The sequence below is a fragment of the Ctenocephalides felis genome, unplaced genomic scaffold (assembly GCF_003426905.1).
Source record: "Ctenocephalides felis isolate EL2017-DRISC unplaced genomic scaffold, ASM342690v1 CF-g0.4_SCAFFOLD_01886, whole genome shotgun sequence".
NCBI classification, from domain to species: Eukaryota; Metazoa; Arthropoda; class Insecta; order Siphonaptera; family Pulicidae; genus Ctenocephalides; species Ctenocephalides felis.
Genome location: NW_020538040.1, coordinates 129381276 through 129400623, shown reverse-complemented (window position 1 = coordinate 129400623; position 19348 = coordinate 129381276). Strand labels below are relative to the sequence as shown.

The 19348-nt window shown below is 30.4% G+C and overlaps 1 protein-coding gene across 1 annotated transcript in view; it reads right to left on the bottom strand.

The window, feature by feature from the left end:
• Positions 1–1363: 1363 nt before the first annotated feature.
• Positions 1364–19348, bottom strand: part of LOC113375888 (U1 small nuclear ribonucleoprotein A-like) — a 206383-nt gene continuing 188398 nt past the window's right edge. Inside the window, exons 5-10 of the mRNA XM_026615835.1 lie at positions 17041–17188; positions 13171–13310; positions 9311–9516; positions 7024–7070; positions 6744–6930; positions 1364–1686 (exon numbers count right to left, since the gene is read on the bottom strand). Coding sequence (XP_026471620.1) covers positions 1485–1686; positions 6744–6930; positions 7024–7070; positions 9311–9516; positions 13171–13310; positions 17041–17188 — 930 coding nt within the window. The 3' untranslated portion in view covers positions 1364–1484. The remainder of the gene's footprint in view (positions 1687–6743; positions 6931–7023; positions 7071–9310; positions 9517–13170; positions 13311–17040; positions 17189–19348) is intronic.

The following is a 19348-nucleotide window of genomic DNA, read 5'->3' as shown; positions in this document are numbered from 1 at the left end:
AATTTCCTTGAATCTTTGAAATAATTTACCTATAGAAATATATTCGAGATGCATAGGTTTCTGACATATAAGATTTGGAATGCCATATTTATCCTTACTTCTTATACATTATAAATGATTGCCCTTTTTTAAATAGCAAAATTAGTTTTTAAGTAGGAATATAATTTTCAGGTAAGTCCACATTCATATATGAAACAAATTTCAGGATTAAGGATATAAAAATATACATCTGAACGCAATAATTTCAATACGTCTTGATATGTTGGAACTCCAAAAGTTTTAGAAAAAGGATTTTATATCGACTAGATTGTGATAAAGAAATGAGAAAGTTAACCGAATATTGCATTTTTAAATCAAAATTACAAAAAATGATTCCTTCCATATCAGGATGCTAACCAACATTGTATTAAGCAAATACCGTTGTTTTCTATATAAACAATCTTTGGAAATAAAACATGATCAACTCGTTTTAACTCAAAGATATTTTACTCGTTAAAGGTGCATTAAAACATGGTGCAGTACCTTTTTGTAATTGACAATAAAATTTCAATAGTCGAACAACAATTCATGATTGTCATTTTTAGATATGTAGTTAATGTAGAAGTAACTTTGAATAAAAACAATTGATTTAAGGAATCCTGATACAGATAGAAGATTATTACGAGATACTAGAATGAGTTATATGAAAGAATGCTGCTTTGTCGCATCGGATTTGGTTCAAAAATGCAATATTGTAGCAGGATTTAATAAAAATCATAATATGAATTCGGGGTAATTTAAAAGATATGAAAGATTTTATCCGCGGTACGATATATTTTATCTAATAAATTAAACTATTGGAATTGACCTGATAGATCAAAAATGTTATATTGCTTTTCAAAGCAAAAACGGTGATATGCCAATGATAATATTTAAAATCACATTGATTACTTATAATATATATTTTTTTACATTAAAATATACTTTTAATTTGCTTTTAGTATTTAAATCACGTTGAAAGGATTGAAATCATATCCTTCCATTAATATTACCCGCGTTTTTCTGCAAGATGTTCGATAAAAGAAAATAACAGTGCACATATATGTATACAAACATACATATATAGGCAAACATATACAAATGTATTCTTATATACGCGCACATACCCATCCAGACTTGTTTGATATAAATGTGTATGAATACATATCCGCGTATATCCTGAGGTATACATAACGCGCATGTCAGCAATTTCAACCGCGTATACATGTATACATATGTATATTATAGATAATCAGATATAAAGCCAACAATATACATAATAATTTCCGTGACAGTAGTAATAATGTATTAAATTTATATATTAACTCTTCTTACTATAAAACATAACAGTAGGGCACCTTTGGTTTGACGCTTTTAACTACAAAAAATTCGTATATTTGAACGCTCAGGTTTTCGTATTGTTTGGAAATGGTGATAATAAGAACAATCGCAGAGAAGCAGCTACTTCACAAGAGGACAGAGAGAGCATATTGGTTCGCCTGGTTTTGGCGAGTGTTGACGTGCAGGGGCTGCTGCGACCTCAGCACGTGCCCGCGATTCTGTAGCTCCTCGACCGGCACCATCGGCTCAGCCGTGAACACTATCGCAGCGGCAGCGGCACCGCCAGCGTTAATTCCGTCCTCCGGCAGCTGAAGCAGTTTCTTGTCCCTGCAACGATGATGATCGTGTGGATGAGAAATGCAGTTGGCGCAACATCGCGGCCGGAGTTAGGGCGCGAATGTAACAAGCGTTCGGTGAATCTAGTTGTTTGTCCCGAGAAAATTTGGGACTAGATCGGGTCCGTTCAGGACTGTATACGGTTCGCTGCGGACTACCATAAACGGACGGTGTCATAGACTGCAAAGATATATCGTCACATCATCAAAACTGAAGAAAACCAAACACGTCAAAAAATAAAAAACAAAAACAAAATAAAACTCATGTACAAGGATGGCCATAATCAAGTGATATCAGCTGAATATATTTCAATAAATATATCTTCGTGTATATCTACAGTTAATTAAATTTAAAAAAATAGGATCAAGTTTATTCAGGTTGTAAAACCATTATTCAGGATGTTTAGAAACAATGATAAATTTATTAACTTTATATATCACTAATTGATCTGGTATACTCTATAGTGGAGCTAGGAGTTTATTGTAACCTAAAGTAGGCGTTTTTCAATAGGATGTTGAACTATATTAAAATATGTTTTTGTCTCAATTCGACATGTAAACCGGCCTGCATCATATTGTCATAGTTACTGTCCCGCAGATCGTCGCAACATACAAAACTGTGCAGGTCCGTCATTTTTGACATCTAATATAAAATTGTACTATCAAAGTTTTGTTTACTTTATTAATATTGACTAATTTTAAATATTACATATTTCAATTTACTTTAAATTTATTAATATTTGACCATTTATAACAATTTTTGTAGTTACTAAATTGTTTGAATATTATTATTATTTGATTAATATAAAAAAAAATCATATATGAGACTTAGTTCTAACAAAATTTTGAGGCTAGTAATTACATACAAGAATTATATTCAGGTCCAAGTAAAGATGATTGGGTGGGATGTATAGGTTGTAAAATATGGGCTCACGTAAATTGTGGTACAGAAGGCACTATATCTTTTATTTTTAATACTTGTACTTTACGTTGTTTATGCAAAGAATTTTTTAGCAACGTCAATTTTCTTAAAAATAAGTACAAAAATCATCAACGATATTATTGAGTATTTTGTCTATACTACTTGCACCGGCAGATGTTACACAACCCCAAATACGGGGTAAGTTATAACATTGCACTTTTTCCAACAAAATTAATTGTGAAATAATGAGCAATAGTTATGGAATTATTTTTACTGGATTCCGTAGAGGAATAGTTATAGCATCTATGCATCTTCATTTCGCAGAAATATGATTCGTGAATCTATAGATAAATAATTTGTAAAAAATTGTTACAATAAGTTCCTAGCTCTCCTAAACTAGCGGTTAAAAACTCTGTATGCCAGAGAAACTAAACACCTATTTCCGTCTTCAGTTCGTATAAAAATTAAAAAAAAAAAATGAATATAAAAATAACAGTAACAAAAATTAAATAACTGCAAGTTTTCAATGTATGATTGGGAAAAAATATTATAAATACATAGTTTCAAACATAGAAATAATAGTAAGATAATATAGGGATATAAGCTGTATTTGAAGGTTCGAGATCTTAAAAAAGTAACTGATAATAAGAGAACAAAAAAAAATATCGGCATCACCAATTTTTTTATCTAAACTATAACAAGCTATTATTTTTAAATCCGTCACCCATTAATTAATTATATTTTTAACTAATTAAAAATAACAACTACGCAGGTTTGGATTGATTAATATTATAACTACGCGTGGACTTTGCAATTAAATTCGATAGACTGTATTAACGTACTCATTACATAATAAATTAATTGTTGTTGTTTTCCATTTATCGAGATTTGCAATTCAAATGAGAATTGCATAGATAGGCAGATTGCTTAAGTATAAGACCTTGACGCATGGGCGTAGCCTGGATAATAATAAAGAATAAGATTTTTTTATTAAAATATTTGATATTAAAATTATATATAATAAAATTAAAAAAAAAACATTTCCAAAGTCCATTGGCTTTCTACATTCTAGTGCCTAATAGATTATATTTACTAAAAACCGTAGAGCCTATTTTTACATAGTGATACCAAATGAAATACACTAAATAAATATTTAAAACGCAACTAATGATCTTACTAACAATTAAAAGACTTTCGTAAGTATAAACGATAATCAATATGAGTTAAAATTTCTATTAAACGTCTTCCCTATTGTTGAAGACATAATTTAAAATAATAAATGAATAACTTATTCTAATAGCTTAGCCAACTCCTATTCAATTGAATGAATTAACTCAATTCCTTTGCCGATATCAATTATTTTGCCATCACTTGTATAAAAATAATCACAAAATATATTGAAGATCTATATTTTTATATGGATTTACTTTTATATAATTGTTTTTGCATAATCTATTTGATACGTTTGTCAATAAGTAATAACTTAATTAACGTAATGTTGACGTTAAGTCTTTACAGTCTGAAAGAAACCGTATTATATATATATATATATATATATATATACTTTTTTACTTATTTATTTATAATACGCAGTATTATGAAAAATATGATCGCGATCATCACTACGCTTCTTCCTCTAAACAAAATAAATATAATTAAAGACAATCATAAATTGAATTGAAAAAAGTAGTATACTATGAATTTCTCTAAAGAACCGAATGATGTTTTCAAATTAAAAAAAAAAAAACAAGACAAACCCAATATAACTATTTGTAAGAAATTTGTTAGTAAGCAGAGAAATATCATATATTCATAATTTTCACGATTCCATTCATTTTTCCGATTTGAAAATTATATGTTATTATGTGTTTAAAATATCATTATATACAATTTATGCAATCTAATATACAAAAGGATTTAATGTCAATTTGATGTGTGTCTTCACATGCAATTTGTTGGAAGTGTGCAGGTTGGAGAATGTGAAGTGTGAAGTGTTACAAGCAAATGGTCTTATTCATAAATTTATTGGTTAGTTAGATGCTTTGATTAATTTATCTACTTCTACGTTTTCTGGAACAACAATTGAGAAGGCTTTAAATGTTTCAGAGTTCAAGCTTTAATAGAAGTTGACATGAATAAGACCACAAGACGATAAGTACACCAGTTGCTTCGTTGATCACTTTGCAAATACAAAGGCCAGTAAATTTCTCGTAAAATAGACTGTAACATGGCGTTGTTGTTATGGCAACGCTATGTTACGCTGCTTTCTTGATACTAAAAACTGTCGAAATGCTATGTATTTTCTGTGTAGTCTGACGTTTTAGATATAAAATCCAATCTAGAAAATGCACAAACGTTAAAAAAAGAATATTATCATAACTGTACCTTTATGATGTGTCATAATAACACATGTGTGAAGTTAAATTTTTGTGTATGTAAAACGTCTGACTGCAAAGCAGATACATAGCATTTTGGCTATTAGTACCTAGAAAGCAGCGTAACATAGCGTTGCCATAATTACAACGCTAAGCTACAGTCTATTTTACTGGAAAATTGGCCCCATAGTAAAGTCAATCAATTTCACGCACTCCCAATTTGATAAACGCTTCAAAACTTTTGAATTCCGAATTTTGCAATAAAACTATTCCATTAAGCAATCAATATCGTGACGTTGACATCAAAGGGTTTGGGCCTGTTTCCATACAGAATTGGCCCCACCCTGGTATTTGAATAATTTTGATGCCATTTTATAGGTATTTTTGAGAAAATTCGAAATACCAAATTTCAAATCCGTAGCTCATCATTTGGCCGAGATATCAGTGAAAACATGTGAAAGTGGCCCCTTTTTTCAAACTCACTCTTTGTCGGAAATATGAGAGATATCGACAAACTGTTAACGTCGTTCTATTTGTACTGATCTTGTCTATGTTGTTCATAACAAATAATGTGAAAAAATTATTTGTTAGTGCGTGAAAAGGTGAAAATGATTTTTCATTTTTCATTTTCTACCAGTGCGGCTTTTTTGACTACTTTTATATTAGCATCATTCGAAAGCCTGTACATTTGTCTTCTATTATTCAAAAGTTCATTTAAATCTAAGTGGAACTTTGGGATAAAAGTGGAAAAATTAAGCTGCAACACCAAGCGAGCACTGCCAACACGGTTCACACGAGAACACCCATATAAATAAAGTCGCTTTGCACGCAGAGCGACGAGCAAGCATAAGGCTTGTCGTTTTCGCGCGTCTCGACAAATTAGGTATATAAGTATGGAAATATTTATTAGAAACCAAAATTTATTTATATCTTGATATATAAGTATATTATTAGTCATAATAAAAATCCAAAGCGTCGAATAAAAATAATAATTATTATTATTGATTATTTTCATTCGCCGTATAAGCTGTGACTAAGATATAATAGTAGTATATAATGTATGAAAAACTAAGATTTCAATATTTTTAAATATTTTTCATATATTTGAAGTATATGAATATTCTCTGTGAGTGGAGCGTAATTGCAGCTCCAATGTACAAATGCAACAACGCAGAAAGCTGTTCGCTTCATACAGGGCAATAAAAAATATTTACCCAAAATATTAGGTATAATTTTAAGTGGAGTACAAGTTTAAGCGTCACCAAGAAAGCCACAAAAAAAGTACCCTAGTACCCCGACGAGCGAAGCAGTCACAATTCTTTAAGTTGTTATTATAATTAACCGCCCGACTCGCGAAACCAGGTAAAAGTAACTAAAAGTAATATTATAATTCTTACTAATAAGTGAAATATTATTGAATGGACAAAGTGTGTTTCAATATAAACCCAAATTTACAATTTTGAGGAAATGTCCCAGTGAGCAATGACGTTAACAGTTTGTCGATATCGTTTTCCGACAAAGAGTGAGTTTGAAAAAAAGTCACTTTCACATGTTCCACTGATATCTGGCGGCCAAATGATGAGCTACGGTTGAAATTTGGTAATTCGAATTTTCTCAAAAATACCTATAAAATGGCATCAAAATCTGTATGGAAACACGCATAGAACCCTTTGAGTATGACCAAATGAGATCATCTAGTGTACGAACGTCCCCGGTGTGCGTGGTGATGTGGTGCTGGAGCATGGTACCTACATCGTCGTGCTCCCAGTGCGTGCCGGCGGCGGCCGCGGCGCACAGGCCTGCTTCGTTGCCATCTTGGACTTGGCATACTCAATGCGGATGGCGCCACGGTCGCTCGACAATAAAAACGATCCCTGCAGCGCTTGCATGGCGCTGGCGGCACCCGCCACGTCGCGGTACTCGACAAATGCGACGGGGCGCGCGGCAGCAGTGCCGACCAGTTGTCCGTTAGTCGCACAGGCGCGTTGCCGGCCGCGACGTCGAGTTGCCGGTTGCTGATGCTGTGCTGGATTGGCTTCCTTAGAGTGCAGCATGCGCAGGCGACAGAAGCCAGGGAAACTGTGCCGACAACAATAACACGAAAGGGTTCTACTACAAATGTTTCTGGCTGATTATATCTAATTTTACACAGCCAAGATATGCTGTTCAACAATCTTAGGCTGGATATAGGGAAATTTTTCCTATCTGATATCATAAAAATTCTAATTATTGTTAAATAAATTCTAATATACCGCAAAAATAATATTGCAAAATATGATTATTGCAAACTAAATATACAACCGCGCGTTCATTAAAATCAAATCTATATTTTTATACTGAAAAATATTAAATGAATCTTTGCAAATACAGTCTGGGCATCTGATATACGACATCTTTTTTTTCAGTCTTTTAGAACAATCGTACAGGTATCACGTTTCTGGTGCATTCGCTATCTATTCATTAAAATTGTTATATAGAATATATATTAATAATTATATGAAATCTAAAAATTTAGTAAATATTTATCTTTCACATTTTTACATTAATATATTTGGTAAACAAACTTTTTAATAACAAATATATTATTTGGCAGCACAAACCGTTTCAGATAGAAGCCAAACCATTTAAAATTTATCAAGCAGCGAATAAAAGTAAATGACGGACAAAACAAGAATAATTAATAAATTGGTCACTTAATTTTGTAAAATAATGTTAGTTGTACATAAAGTATTTTTTCTAATAATTTGATTCTAGAAATTTCAAGAATCTGTAATTAAGTGCGGTGTGACCAAGTGGCCGTATGATGTCGTTGCATCTGAAGCTTCAAAATACTTGTTTTCAAAAAGAATGTTTTAGTTACATTTTAGGAGACATAGTTCTTCATAATCGGCCCAGAAATCGGAGTGCAGATATGATCTAATAGGTATGAACACAATAAATAAGTTCGTGAAATAATGTGTGTTGTGCATGGAAGAAATTGACATTGGTTTCATGCTATGCGAAGATAAAGGAATATTTAATGCATTAAATATATAAGTGCATTTATAATTTGTGTTTTATTAAAAAAAATGTTTTACTTGCAATCACGCATTAACGTAAAAACTTGTACGTATTCTGTTGGATTGTTGATTAGTAAAAAATTCGTTTCTATAAACACTGAGGCTGATTGGAAACCATCATACGCATGCGTAATAAGAAATAATTGGCGTCTCCCTTCATTATCTGTGCACGCATTTGGCGATTTCCAGCAACTTTCAGTGTCTGTGGAAATAAAGATATAATATTGTGAACATACGATATTAGATCAATCAATACCCAAATCATATATGAAAGCAAATAAAATAATTTTAAATTTCAATTTATAGAAATATAAAAGTTATGTTAGCAGAGACGTTATGATTCGATTTATCAAACTGAGTTTTTATTCAATAATCAAATGCTAACTGAATTCTGATTGAGATGATACGGAACGATTTGAGAACAAGTTGTTATAACGAGAGTTGATATTAGATTCTCACGAATCGATTTGGTATCATTTTGACTTGATAATTTACGTTTGGATTGAGATGAGATAAGTTGATATTCTTTTGATACAACGCGATATGATTGAAGCAAAATGATAAAGCATTAGTTTAGATGATGAAGTTGGCATGACGCGGTATGATATTCGATTAAAATGACGGGGTTATGTATACAACATTATTCGCCTTGAAGCTTTTGATCTTGTTCATTTGAATCCAAGACGTCACAAATTTTATCATTTGATATCCCATATTTTATATGGAGGAATAAATAAACGCATATGATTTTACATAATTTCATACAGTTTTTAGTAAGTATTGTATTTTACTGATAAATACTTTTAGATTAATTTATAATAATATTAAGCTACAAATAGGTAATAAAAAAGTATACGCGACACAAATTTTGATTTTATTACAGGAAGTTTAGAATAAATTCGATCAGACAAACTAAAAATCTAATTCTCAATGCTTTCTAGATAAAGCATCCCTATAAACCTATAAGATTGAAAATCCAGAGTCGCCATACGTTACTTATTTTCTAAATAACGTTACTACCCAAAATTAGGAAGTAAAATTCATTCAAATCTCAGTAAACAAAATGATCCAAAACTATCCGGCAAGATCTCTATAAATATTATTTTTCGATTCGAAAGACATTTGTTAAAAACCGTATATTTAAAATATGTGAACCAATTAAAAATAGGTGTAAAATTAGTAGCCTGGCGTCTCTGGATCCTCGATCTCTAATCGACAGTATGTCATGCACAATCTGAATGGTCATTTATTAAAGCATACCTGCTGAATATCTCTTTGAGTTCATGCTCCGATACGAACTGCCCGAGATTTGCAACGAATAGAGTTGAGCAGGGAGCGTTGGAGGCGACCGCCGGCTGGGAGCCGCAGGAGCCGACGGGCGACGCCAGCGCCGGAGATGGCAGAAAGTGCGGCAACGACGCGTGAATTGATGTCAGAGCCGTCGGATGCGGTAATGATATCTGCGTCTAGATAATAATAATAATATAATCTCAATTGTAATTATAATATAAAATCGTTAAAAATTATAATAATCAATTTTCGCAAGCATAATTTCCTGAAACTATTTCTTCATTTATGGATCTATTCTTATTGTCATGGGAAGTAAATACAGAACAAATGTGCTTTACCTTCTTTTAGTGTTTTCCGCACTCAACAGAGGGCACAGAGTCTATTGTGCTCAAATTTATTACTCATTTTAAAAAGCTAATTCTCTTATTATGATCCACGTACGTACTAATGTTTCAAATTTTTCAATTCTATTTTTTTGCGAAAACATCTTTGTGATTTAGTAGAAAATATATTTTATACGCGTTAAATAGGCTTATTTTCTCATCTCTGGTTTGGTTTATCGCTTTGTTCCCAATTCATTAATTCAAATTAATCAGGTTCACTTTTCCCACATTATATATTTATATAAATCTAATCTAGAATGAAACCGAGAGGTAAATTTACGTGCTAAGTTAGTGGCGCCCCTATTGAGTGCGGAAGCAATTATAAATGAACTAATGGCAAAGCGGCTGTATTACGATCTATTTATACTCATTTTATCTTTGTATATTACTTAAAATAAATGAACAAAACAATTTACGTTGAGTCTTGCAATTTTTGGTGCGGTTAATGTATTTCGCTCAATTTACTATTTTGACACTTTTATATTCGACACATTGGAAAATACTGGCGAATGATTAGACATTAGATACCAACCTTCTTGTTCAGATCATCCCCCTTTTTTACTTATTGCTTCCGCCTTAATTTTTCTAATAATTTAGTTTCATAAATACTGAACAGATATTATAATTTATTTTTCAGACTGAAAATTAATATACAATATATTAACTTGTAATAAATTAATATACGACTATAAAACTTATATCTGAAAAATAATTTATATCAGTTCAGTATTTATGAAACTAGATTGTTAGAAAAATTAAGGCGATAGCAAAAATTAACTAGTGGTGTATGACATCGTGCCTTAAGGCAAATTGCTGGAACTACCCGTACCGTAACGAAATGTTCGAAGAATATTAAATGTTCTCAAATAGATTATTATAAATACTGTAAATTGTCTAATATTTATAATAATTATATAAGCTGAATTACAAAGTTAAAATTATTTATTTAAAGTACGTGAGCTTTAGAACTCACCAGAATTAAAATTAAAATCTGAATTATTTTCAATATACAAAAAAAAACTAGGAAAAAAAATGAAATAAAAAAACCATTTTTCTAAAAGCAATTGTTTTGTCAACAAAAGCAGAAAGTTTATTGAATCATTCAAATCGGATGCCTAGTTAATTAAGCAAAATACATTAAATGTACCAAAACTTGCAAGACTTAAAGTAGAATTTATGTAAAATAATCCATGAAGCATAATTTACTTATTCATTCATCTTATATATAAAATTGAATCGCAAAATGTGTTGGTAAGCGCATAACTCAAAAACGCCTGAACCAATTTGGCCAATTCTTTTTCTAAAATGTTCGTTGATGTCCAAGGATGGTTCTTACGGCGAGAAAAAATCAAATAATTGCCGGGAAAACCCTAAAAACAGCCCTTTTCCTTTTCTCATACAAACGTTTTCTAACTAAAACGTAGAATCAATTTGAGCTTTATTGCTATTATATAAAGTTCATATTAAATTACAAGCACTCACTGTATACTCCTCCTAAACTATTATTCGGATTTTGATAAATCTTTCTGAAGTTTGTTAAGGAAATTTTCTAGGATGTATGTGATTTTAAAGTAGTAAGATTTATGTGCAATATTGTAGAAATAAATGAAGAAAATTGTAAAAAACGAAATGCCATTGTTTGCATTGAAAACAAATGAAAACTATCATCTGCCAAAATTTCAATTTACTTATGAACCTAGACAACATTAGAATATGTATAATAAAATTATGATTATGAATAAGAAAAATGAAATGTCTATATTATTATTGCCAAAAAGCAGCCGAGATGTGTCAGAAATTAAAATAACATAAAATACAGTATATGTATGGCAGATTGAATGAAACACATATGAACAGGACATGATAAATTAATTCATTTAAAATATGAAATAGAGTATTAATCAGGGCCGGCCCACCTTTAATGCGATGCATGCGAAAAATACGAGCCCACGCCTTAGGAACGCCAACACAAGATTCGGATATTAAATTTTCAATATAGTTTTTTTTTCAATATATAATTTCTTTGCATATTTTACTAATATTTCCACAATATTTTTACAATTTGTAAAATTTTCACTTTATAACAACAAATGGGAAAGTAAAGATGAATACATACAATTGGTCTTCACGATATCGATTAGGAGAAGTTTAAGATGCAATTTTGGATATCTTAAATAATAAAAAATTAAATTAATTTAATCCAACAATGAAGTACCAGTGTTATGTTATGGTTATGGTTATGTTATACCGTCTATGTTATAGACTTCAATTTCCAATATAGTGTAGGATTTGAGACTCATCATTTTATTTAAAGCAGTTCTACATTTAATAAGGCTCATATTATAAATGTATATGCATTTTGGCGTGGAGTAATATTAAAAAAAATGTTTAGGTAAACGGTAAATATTAGTATATAATATTAAAAAATTGTAGACATGGGTACATGACAACGTCTGTCGGGTCATCTAGTAAGAATATAAATATAAATATATTTATTATTATGTATAACAAAATAATTTCACGAAAATATAAAACTAATAATAAACATATATAAATATAAATATATTTATTATTATGTATAACAAAATAATTTCACGAAACTTTCAGTGCACTTTCTGATTTTACCTCAATATAATATACATAAATATAATTCGGTTAATGCATTTTGGTGTGAAGAGTTTTTAAAAAAATATATTTTTAGGTAAACGGTAAATATTAGTATATTATATTAAAAAAATGTAGGCATGGGTACAGGACAACGTCTGTAGGGTCATCTAGTTTTTTATATAATTTCAACACTTTTGGTTTATTTTAAAAATAGTGTTTTGGAAAGCTGTACGCCCCTCTTAGAACAGTCTTGCGTTCCACTGAGGGGGCGTGCTCTACAGGTTTGAAACCACGATTACGATAAACAAAAACTGACCAATAAAAAATAAAAGCTTATTAGAGAATGAACTTATGAATTTCATATAAGATTCCCGAAGCTGGATAAGTGCCTAAAATATTTTGAATATTTTCCGACATTTTCACTTTAGGATCATTTGAAATTACTCATTTGAAATTCAAAAACAAGTATGTATGTATGGCCAGACAATGCTATACTACAATTTCTATGGATGGCTATAAATTTTTATAGATTGTCAAATACTGATGTAAATTAGTAACTTCCATTGACTTTTAAACTTCTATAGAGTTCTTTTGTAGATTTATACATGTGGTAGAAAACATCAGTAAATAACTAAAAAAATAATAAATTGCTATAAAAGTTCATGGATTACTGCATATTTCTACCGATTGCTAAATATTTCTATAGATGATTAAAAGCAAATTTGTTTGGATATCAATAAAGGTATTAGTTCTACTCACGTGATGAGCTAAGTGATGATGATGTTGCGGCTCCATGGCTGACGTCGGTTTGTCAGCAGCTAGTCAAAGATACGAGCGGACTGGCACCTGTGGGTGCAGCGCCGGATGGACGAGGGCGGCATGGTGCTGCAGCGCTGCTCCGGGAAGCTCCGCCGCGGCGCTGTACGCCAACGGGTGGTGCCACAATTCCGGACCTCCGGGGAAGAACGGCCCGCTCAGATCTGTCATCATAACATTATGATAGTGAAGATCTGAGTGGACGACAAAGTTAAAGTTACAAACGCAAACATGAAGACGTTTGACCCTTACACCATTTTGTATTTATAACTTAGATTAACGGACATAGGATAAAATCCGCCTCAACTGTTCATATCATGGAAAATGACATTTTTGAAGGTGCACCACATTTTTATTTATATCGTAAATTCAAATCTTGAACAGTATGCTGAACTTTGTAAATGTGCATTCATGCATTATATATATATATATATATATATTTTTGAATATTCTTGAATTTGATGTTGATATATATGTTTAATTTGAGTTTAATATTCGGGCGTAACATCAATAAAAATAGTATGAGTTTTTTTAAAAAAATTTATTTATTTAAAATCCATACGTTTCGGCTAGCATCTTAGCCATCATTCAGTGGTAATCAAGTTAACTATAAAAATTGGAACTAAATAAATTATATGAAAGGAAATTTCATGGAAAAACAATAATAATAATAATAGTAATAAAACACTTACAATTTTGTATCCTAATATAGCATATGAAACCATTATTAATCCATGGTATGAGTATGTGCACATTGATAAGATATGTATTTTTTAACACAAACATCACAAATGGTAAAACACACTAATAATCATGATAACTTGACAAGTTGTCGAAACTATGTATTTACTCTTCGGAGTTTAGGATAGAAATGTCACAACTTTCTCAAAGTAGTTTTTAGCATGTGTTGATATTTTTTGGAAAATTTAAAAGGCGATGGGATTTTGTTATTTTTTAAGGAATTTTGACACGCTATTAAGAAACCACGTGTTCGTTTCGATAAGGGCCGTATTGTCATTGCGTTTATTTATGACTCTCTCGTTATGTAATTGTAAAAACAACCCCTCAGCGAATCTTCTTTTAATTGTATTCTCTTCAAAATGTAAAATTTTAGGGTTAAAAAAATCGATATTGTGATTTAAATTTTTAATATGCTCCTAGCATAGCATATTAAAAATTTAAATCACAATATCGATTTTTTTAACCCTAAAATTTTACATTTTGAAGAGAATACAATTAAAAGAAGATTCGCTGAGGGGTTGTTTTTACAATTACATAACGAGAGAGTCATAAATAAACGCAATGACAATACGGCCCTTATCGAAACGAACACGTGGTTTCTTAATAGCGTGTCAAAATTCCTTAAAAAATAACAAAATCCCATCGCCTTTTAAATTTTCCAAAAATATCAACACATGCTAAAAACTACTTTGAGAAAGTTGTGACATTTCTATCCTAAACTCCGAAGAGTAAATACATAGTTTCGACAACTTGTCAAGTTATCATGATTATTAGTGTGTTTTACCATTTGTGATGTTTGTGTTAAAAAATACATATCTTATCAATGTGCACATACTCATACCATGGATTAATAATGGTTTCATATGCTATATTAGGATACAAAATTGTAAGTGTTTTATTACTATTATTATTATTATTGTTTTTCCATGAAATTTCCTTTCATATAATTTATTTAGTTCCAATTTTTATAGTTAACTTGATTACCACTGAATGATGGCTAAGATGCTAGCCGAAACGTATGGATTTTAAATAAATAAATTTTTTTAAAAAAACTCATACTATTTTTATTGATGTTACGCCCGAATATTAAACTCAAATTAAACATATATATATATATATATATATATATATAATATAAATATAGATATATTTGAATTTTTTTGCTCACAAGGGCTAAAATGCTTCCAAAATGATAAAAAAATCTCTGAAAGTTCAAGCTCTTAAGGGGCACAACTAGTGTGAAATTTTCAAAAAATCGAATTTTCAATTTTTCCATATTTCGATAGGTTATACCTTTAAAAATAACATACTAAAATTTTAAATCGATATCTTAAATAGTTTTTGAGTCACAGCCATTTAAAGAGTGTATATATAGTATAAAGTATAACGATAATTTTATCTTTAAACGCGTTTTTCTCGAAACAGCATTCTCCGAATTTGCTGCAGCGATTACTCGATTACGCCGTCATTTTGATTTTTTTTCTTTATGGTAGTTAATTTTACAGACAATATTATCTAGCTTAACTAGAATTTTTTTCTTAAATTTCATCCACGTAGAAGGCCGGAATCACTGCAGCAGTGAAGGGCCTTTTTTTGTCGCGCCGTTGGAGATCGACGATAACTTAAAAAATATTTATTTATTTTTTCAAAAATTTTACTATGTATTCTTAAGACATGTATAAATATATTCCTAAAATTTCGAAATGATTGATAAAGTAGTTTTTTAATAAAAATTCCCTAAAATCACCTTTTTTTAGGCGGTTACACTAGTTGTGCCCCTTAATATTAAGTTCAAAATAGTCCGTATTACAACCAAAGTTACCTATGGAAATAACATGAGTAAAATTTTATTAGTTTTTCAGAATTTCATAATTTAATGTGTATCAAAATTTTGAGAATATTATAGCATTTGCTTATTTTAACCATAAACAAAAAATTTACAACAAAATTTTGATATATTTTATGAAATAAGTATTTACTTAGGAAGAAAAATCAAGAAACTTTGGTTGGAGTGCAAACTATATTAAAGTTAATATTAAGACTTGAAACTTTCAGAGATTTTGTGTCATCAATTTGGAAGCATTTGAGCCCCTGGATGCATGGAAATTCGAAAATATCTATATTAAGGACCACCCTAATATATATATATATATATATATATATATATATATATATATATATATTAGGATATAAAGCTATCCAAATTCTATTCCTTTAAATAGTCTTAGAAATTCTTTAAAATCATATAATAACCCACCCTTACCCATCATATAGAGTCTAATGATCAAGTATTTTAAATGAAAATATCTGAAACAACAAAAAAATTGGATTTCATATTTTTTGCAGAAAAACGTAAATTAAAAGCCTTAAAAATCCAAATCTTGACCAAAATGCAATTTTTTTGATTTTACATAATTAAACTCGTTTTTGATATAAAAATTCAACAAAACATTGAACATAATTGTATAAGCTTTGGGGACCAATTAATAACTAATAATAATAATTATGACTATAGTACTGAAAAAAACTTGTAACATTTGGTCTCGCTTCCAATTGGTGTTGTAAAACTGAATTCGATTGCTGATTTTAAATACTTTGGTAATAAATATGCAATTATAAACATGGAATTTACAATGCGGTTTTACACAGTGGCGGTATTTATATATTAATAACTACTTTTTAGCACTTTATCCTCAAACCATAATAAATGACTCATATAACTCATTAAATTTTTGAAGTACGTTTCAGCATACAATCCATAGCGATGATCTTTCGACCATTGCTATATATTTCTATAGATGTTCTATACAAAAACTTCTATAAATTTCTAAGGATTGTTATATATTAATATAAATTGCTATAGATATCCATGGATTTTCATAAGTTTCTATAGATCACTGATAAACATGTCTGGTGTACTAATTAGTAAAACGGCCAGATAATGATATAATATATAATGATAAACGAGTGGAATTTTTGGTCGGATTCATCTCATCATCTGCGTGAATGTGTCAATATTTACAAATGCACTCTACTGTACATAATAGTAAAATGTCCTTGGCTTGATTTGCTTGCAAAAAGTGATAGTAGAGAATATTTAATGCTAGTGCGAATGCTAATAAAATAATAAATACAGAGTACAGTAAAACTCACGGCCAGTAAGTGGGTGCATTAGTGCTGGGTGTGCAGCCGCTGTGGTGGCGACTGTCGGCTGAGATTTCGGTTTGCTGACTTTAGTGTTGCTCTTCGCAAACTCGAGGCGGATTGTCTGCGGCATGTCTGGATCGAACCTGACACCCTGCTGAATGATAGAAATATCAAACGACCTGCATTATTGGCCATGCAATCGATACTAAATTAAAAATAATCGATACGACTACTCTGACGATTAAGATTGCTCAATTATCTTACCACAAGTTCACAGAAATCTAAGAATCCCGAACAGAACAAGTCGATTCGAAGAATACTTTCGATCATTGCAATCGCCAAGTAGAAAATGATGATCTGCCACTTTTTCTACCATAATATTTATCATAAGAAAAATAAGGGGCCAATTCTCCGAATCAAATATTTATGTTATGTTACCAGTTTCTATTGTCGAATAATAGTATGCAGTGCAGCTTTTTCACAGTTACCACATGTGAAAAAGTTATGTCTTTGCTGCTCAATCACTCAATCAAACACTAAATCTAACCTCTAAAACCTAACTTCCAAAACAAATGTCTAATAACAATGTTATCATAAGTGCAACAATTTGTTGTCAACCATAGATTTTATACTACATGAACTGCTAGTCGAGTGCAAAATAAGTGTAAAAAGAAAGAAGGGACTGTGAGTTAACTTGCTGAGCGAGCATTGCCGACAATCGTGGAACTCTCTCGATTGATTAAATGTCATATTTCATTTGTCTTATATCACGTGCCTAACCTAAAATTAAATCGTGAGCTTAAAATTGTTAATTTGTTGTGAAGGAAAACATCAGTCCGTATAGTGTAACACTCCCGAATGATTAAACGTCATATGCATAGGCCTTATAATATATAAACCAATTTTAACAGGTGGATTCGATTTTATGCAAATTTATTTCACAGGAGAAATATTATTAATATCATTTCTTACAAAATTATCAGTTATCACGAATGCCATTATATTATTGAAATAATCACCGATAATTTTTGAATAACATTAACTATTATAATAAAAATTATTAAATTTTATTAGTATCATTTCTTACAAAATTATCGGTCATCACAATTGCCAATGTAGTATTAAAAGAAAACATATGACATATGACATTTCATCAGTCGGCAGATTGTCGGGAACGTTCGTACAGCAAGTGATATAAGGACTAGTAGTCCATGTAGTATAAGGTCTATGAGTCCAACTTATGTTATAATCTAACGTTTGTGCCATTTTGAGGTTAGGTTTAAAAAGTTATTATTGCGTAAAATCGATCTTCGATCCAAAAGAAAAGACTACCAACTCATGCGACTATTCAACAAAAAAGATCGGTAACATAACATAATAATTTTATCCGAGAATTGGCCCCTATATTTGCAAATTTTAACACTAACTCAATGTTTTAACTCAAATTACATTTGCCAGAGATAACTCTAAAACCTTATTAACGTATCTAAAATATTATTCAGTAAATATTTATATTTATCCAGTAAAACAATTGAAGTTCCATTGTGATTACTTTCCAAATTAGTAAGTCATTTTATAATCAAAATGAATCCAGTTAAATGCTCAAGAAAAGTTACATCGTAATTAATTTATGTTTTGTTACTTAAATTTTCCATGTATTTATTTACAACTTGGCTTCTTCTAGTCATTCGTGTATATCATATTCAAAATTAATTTTTTTTAACATACTGAAGATCATATTTTCGCCAGAAAATCCGATTTGCTAATTTAATGATTTATTGGTGTTTCAAGTCATTCTGAAATGCTAGTCAAATTGAAAAACGGAAGTGTGTGTATGTGAACTAAAATTTGTTTTAAAAAATAAAAGAAAAAGACCTTTTCTTAAAAAGAGTTGCACTGACTTCATAAATTTCAAGCTATTTAATGACACTTGATCAGAAACTCGATCAGCTTCGCGCTAAGATTGGCCTAGCTTTTTTATAATTAGCAAAGTATACATTTTTCTGACAACCTTTTCACCAAAAATCCTGAACTGAGTTTGAAAACTCAAAAAGATAACCTCTAAAACATATCGTATCAGTTATGATAGTTTGTATTTATGATTTTTAAATCATATCGTGTCAGTTATGATCAGTTTTTAACAATGTTTTGGCAGGGCCATTTCGTTGCAGCTAAATATTATACAGATTTTTGCCTCTTTAATGAAACTTTATGAATCCCTGAGGATCATATCCAATTATCTGGAACAATCGTTCTCAACGGATGAAACTCTTTTTCATATCGGATCATGTTTCATAAATCACGAGAAATTATA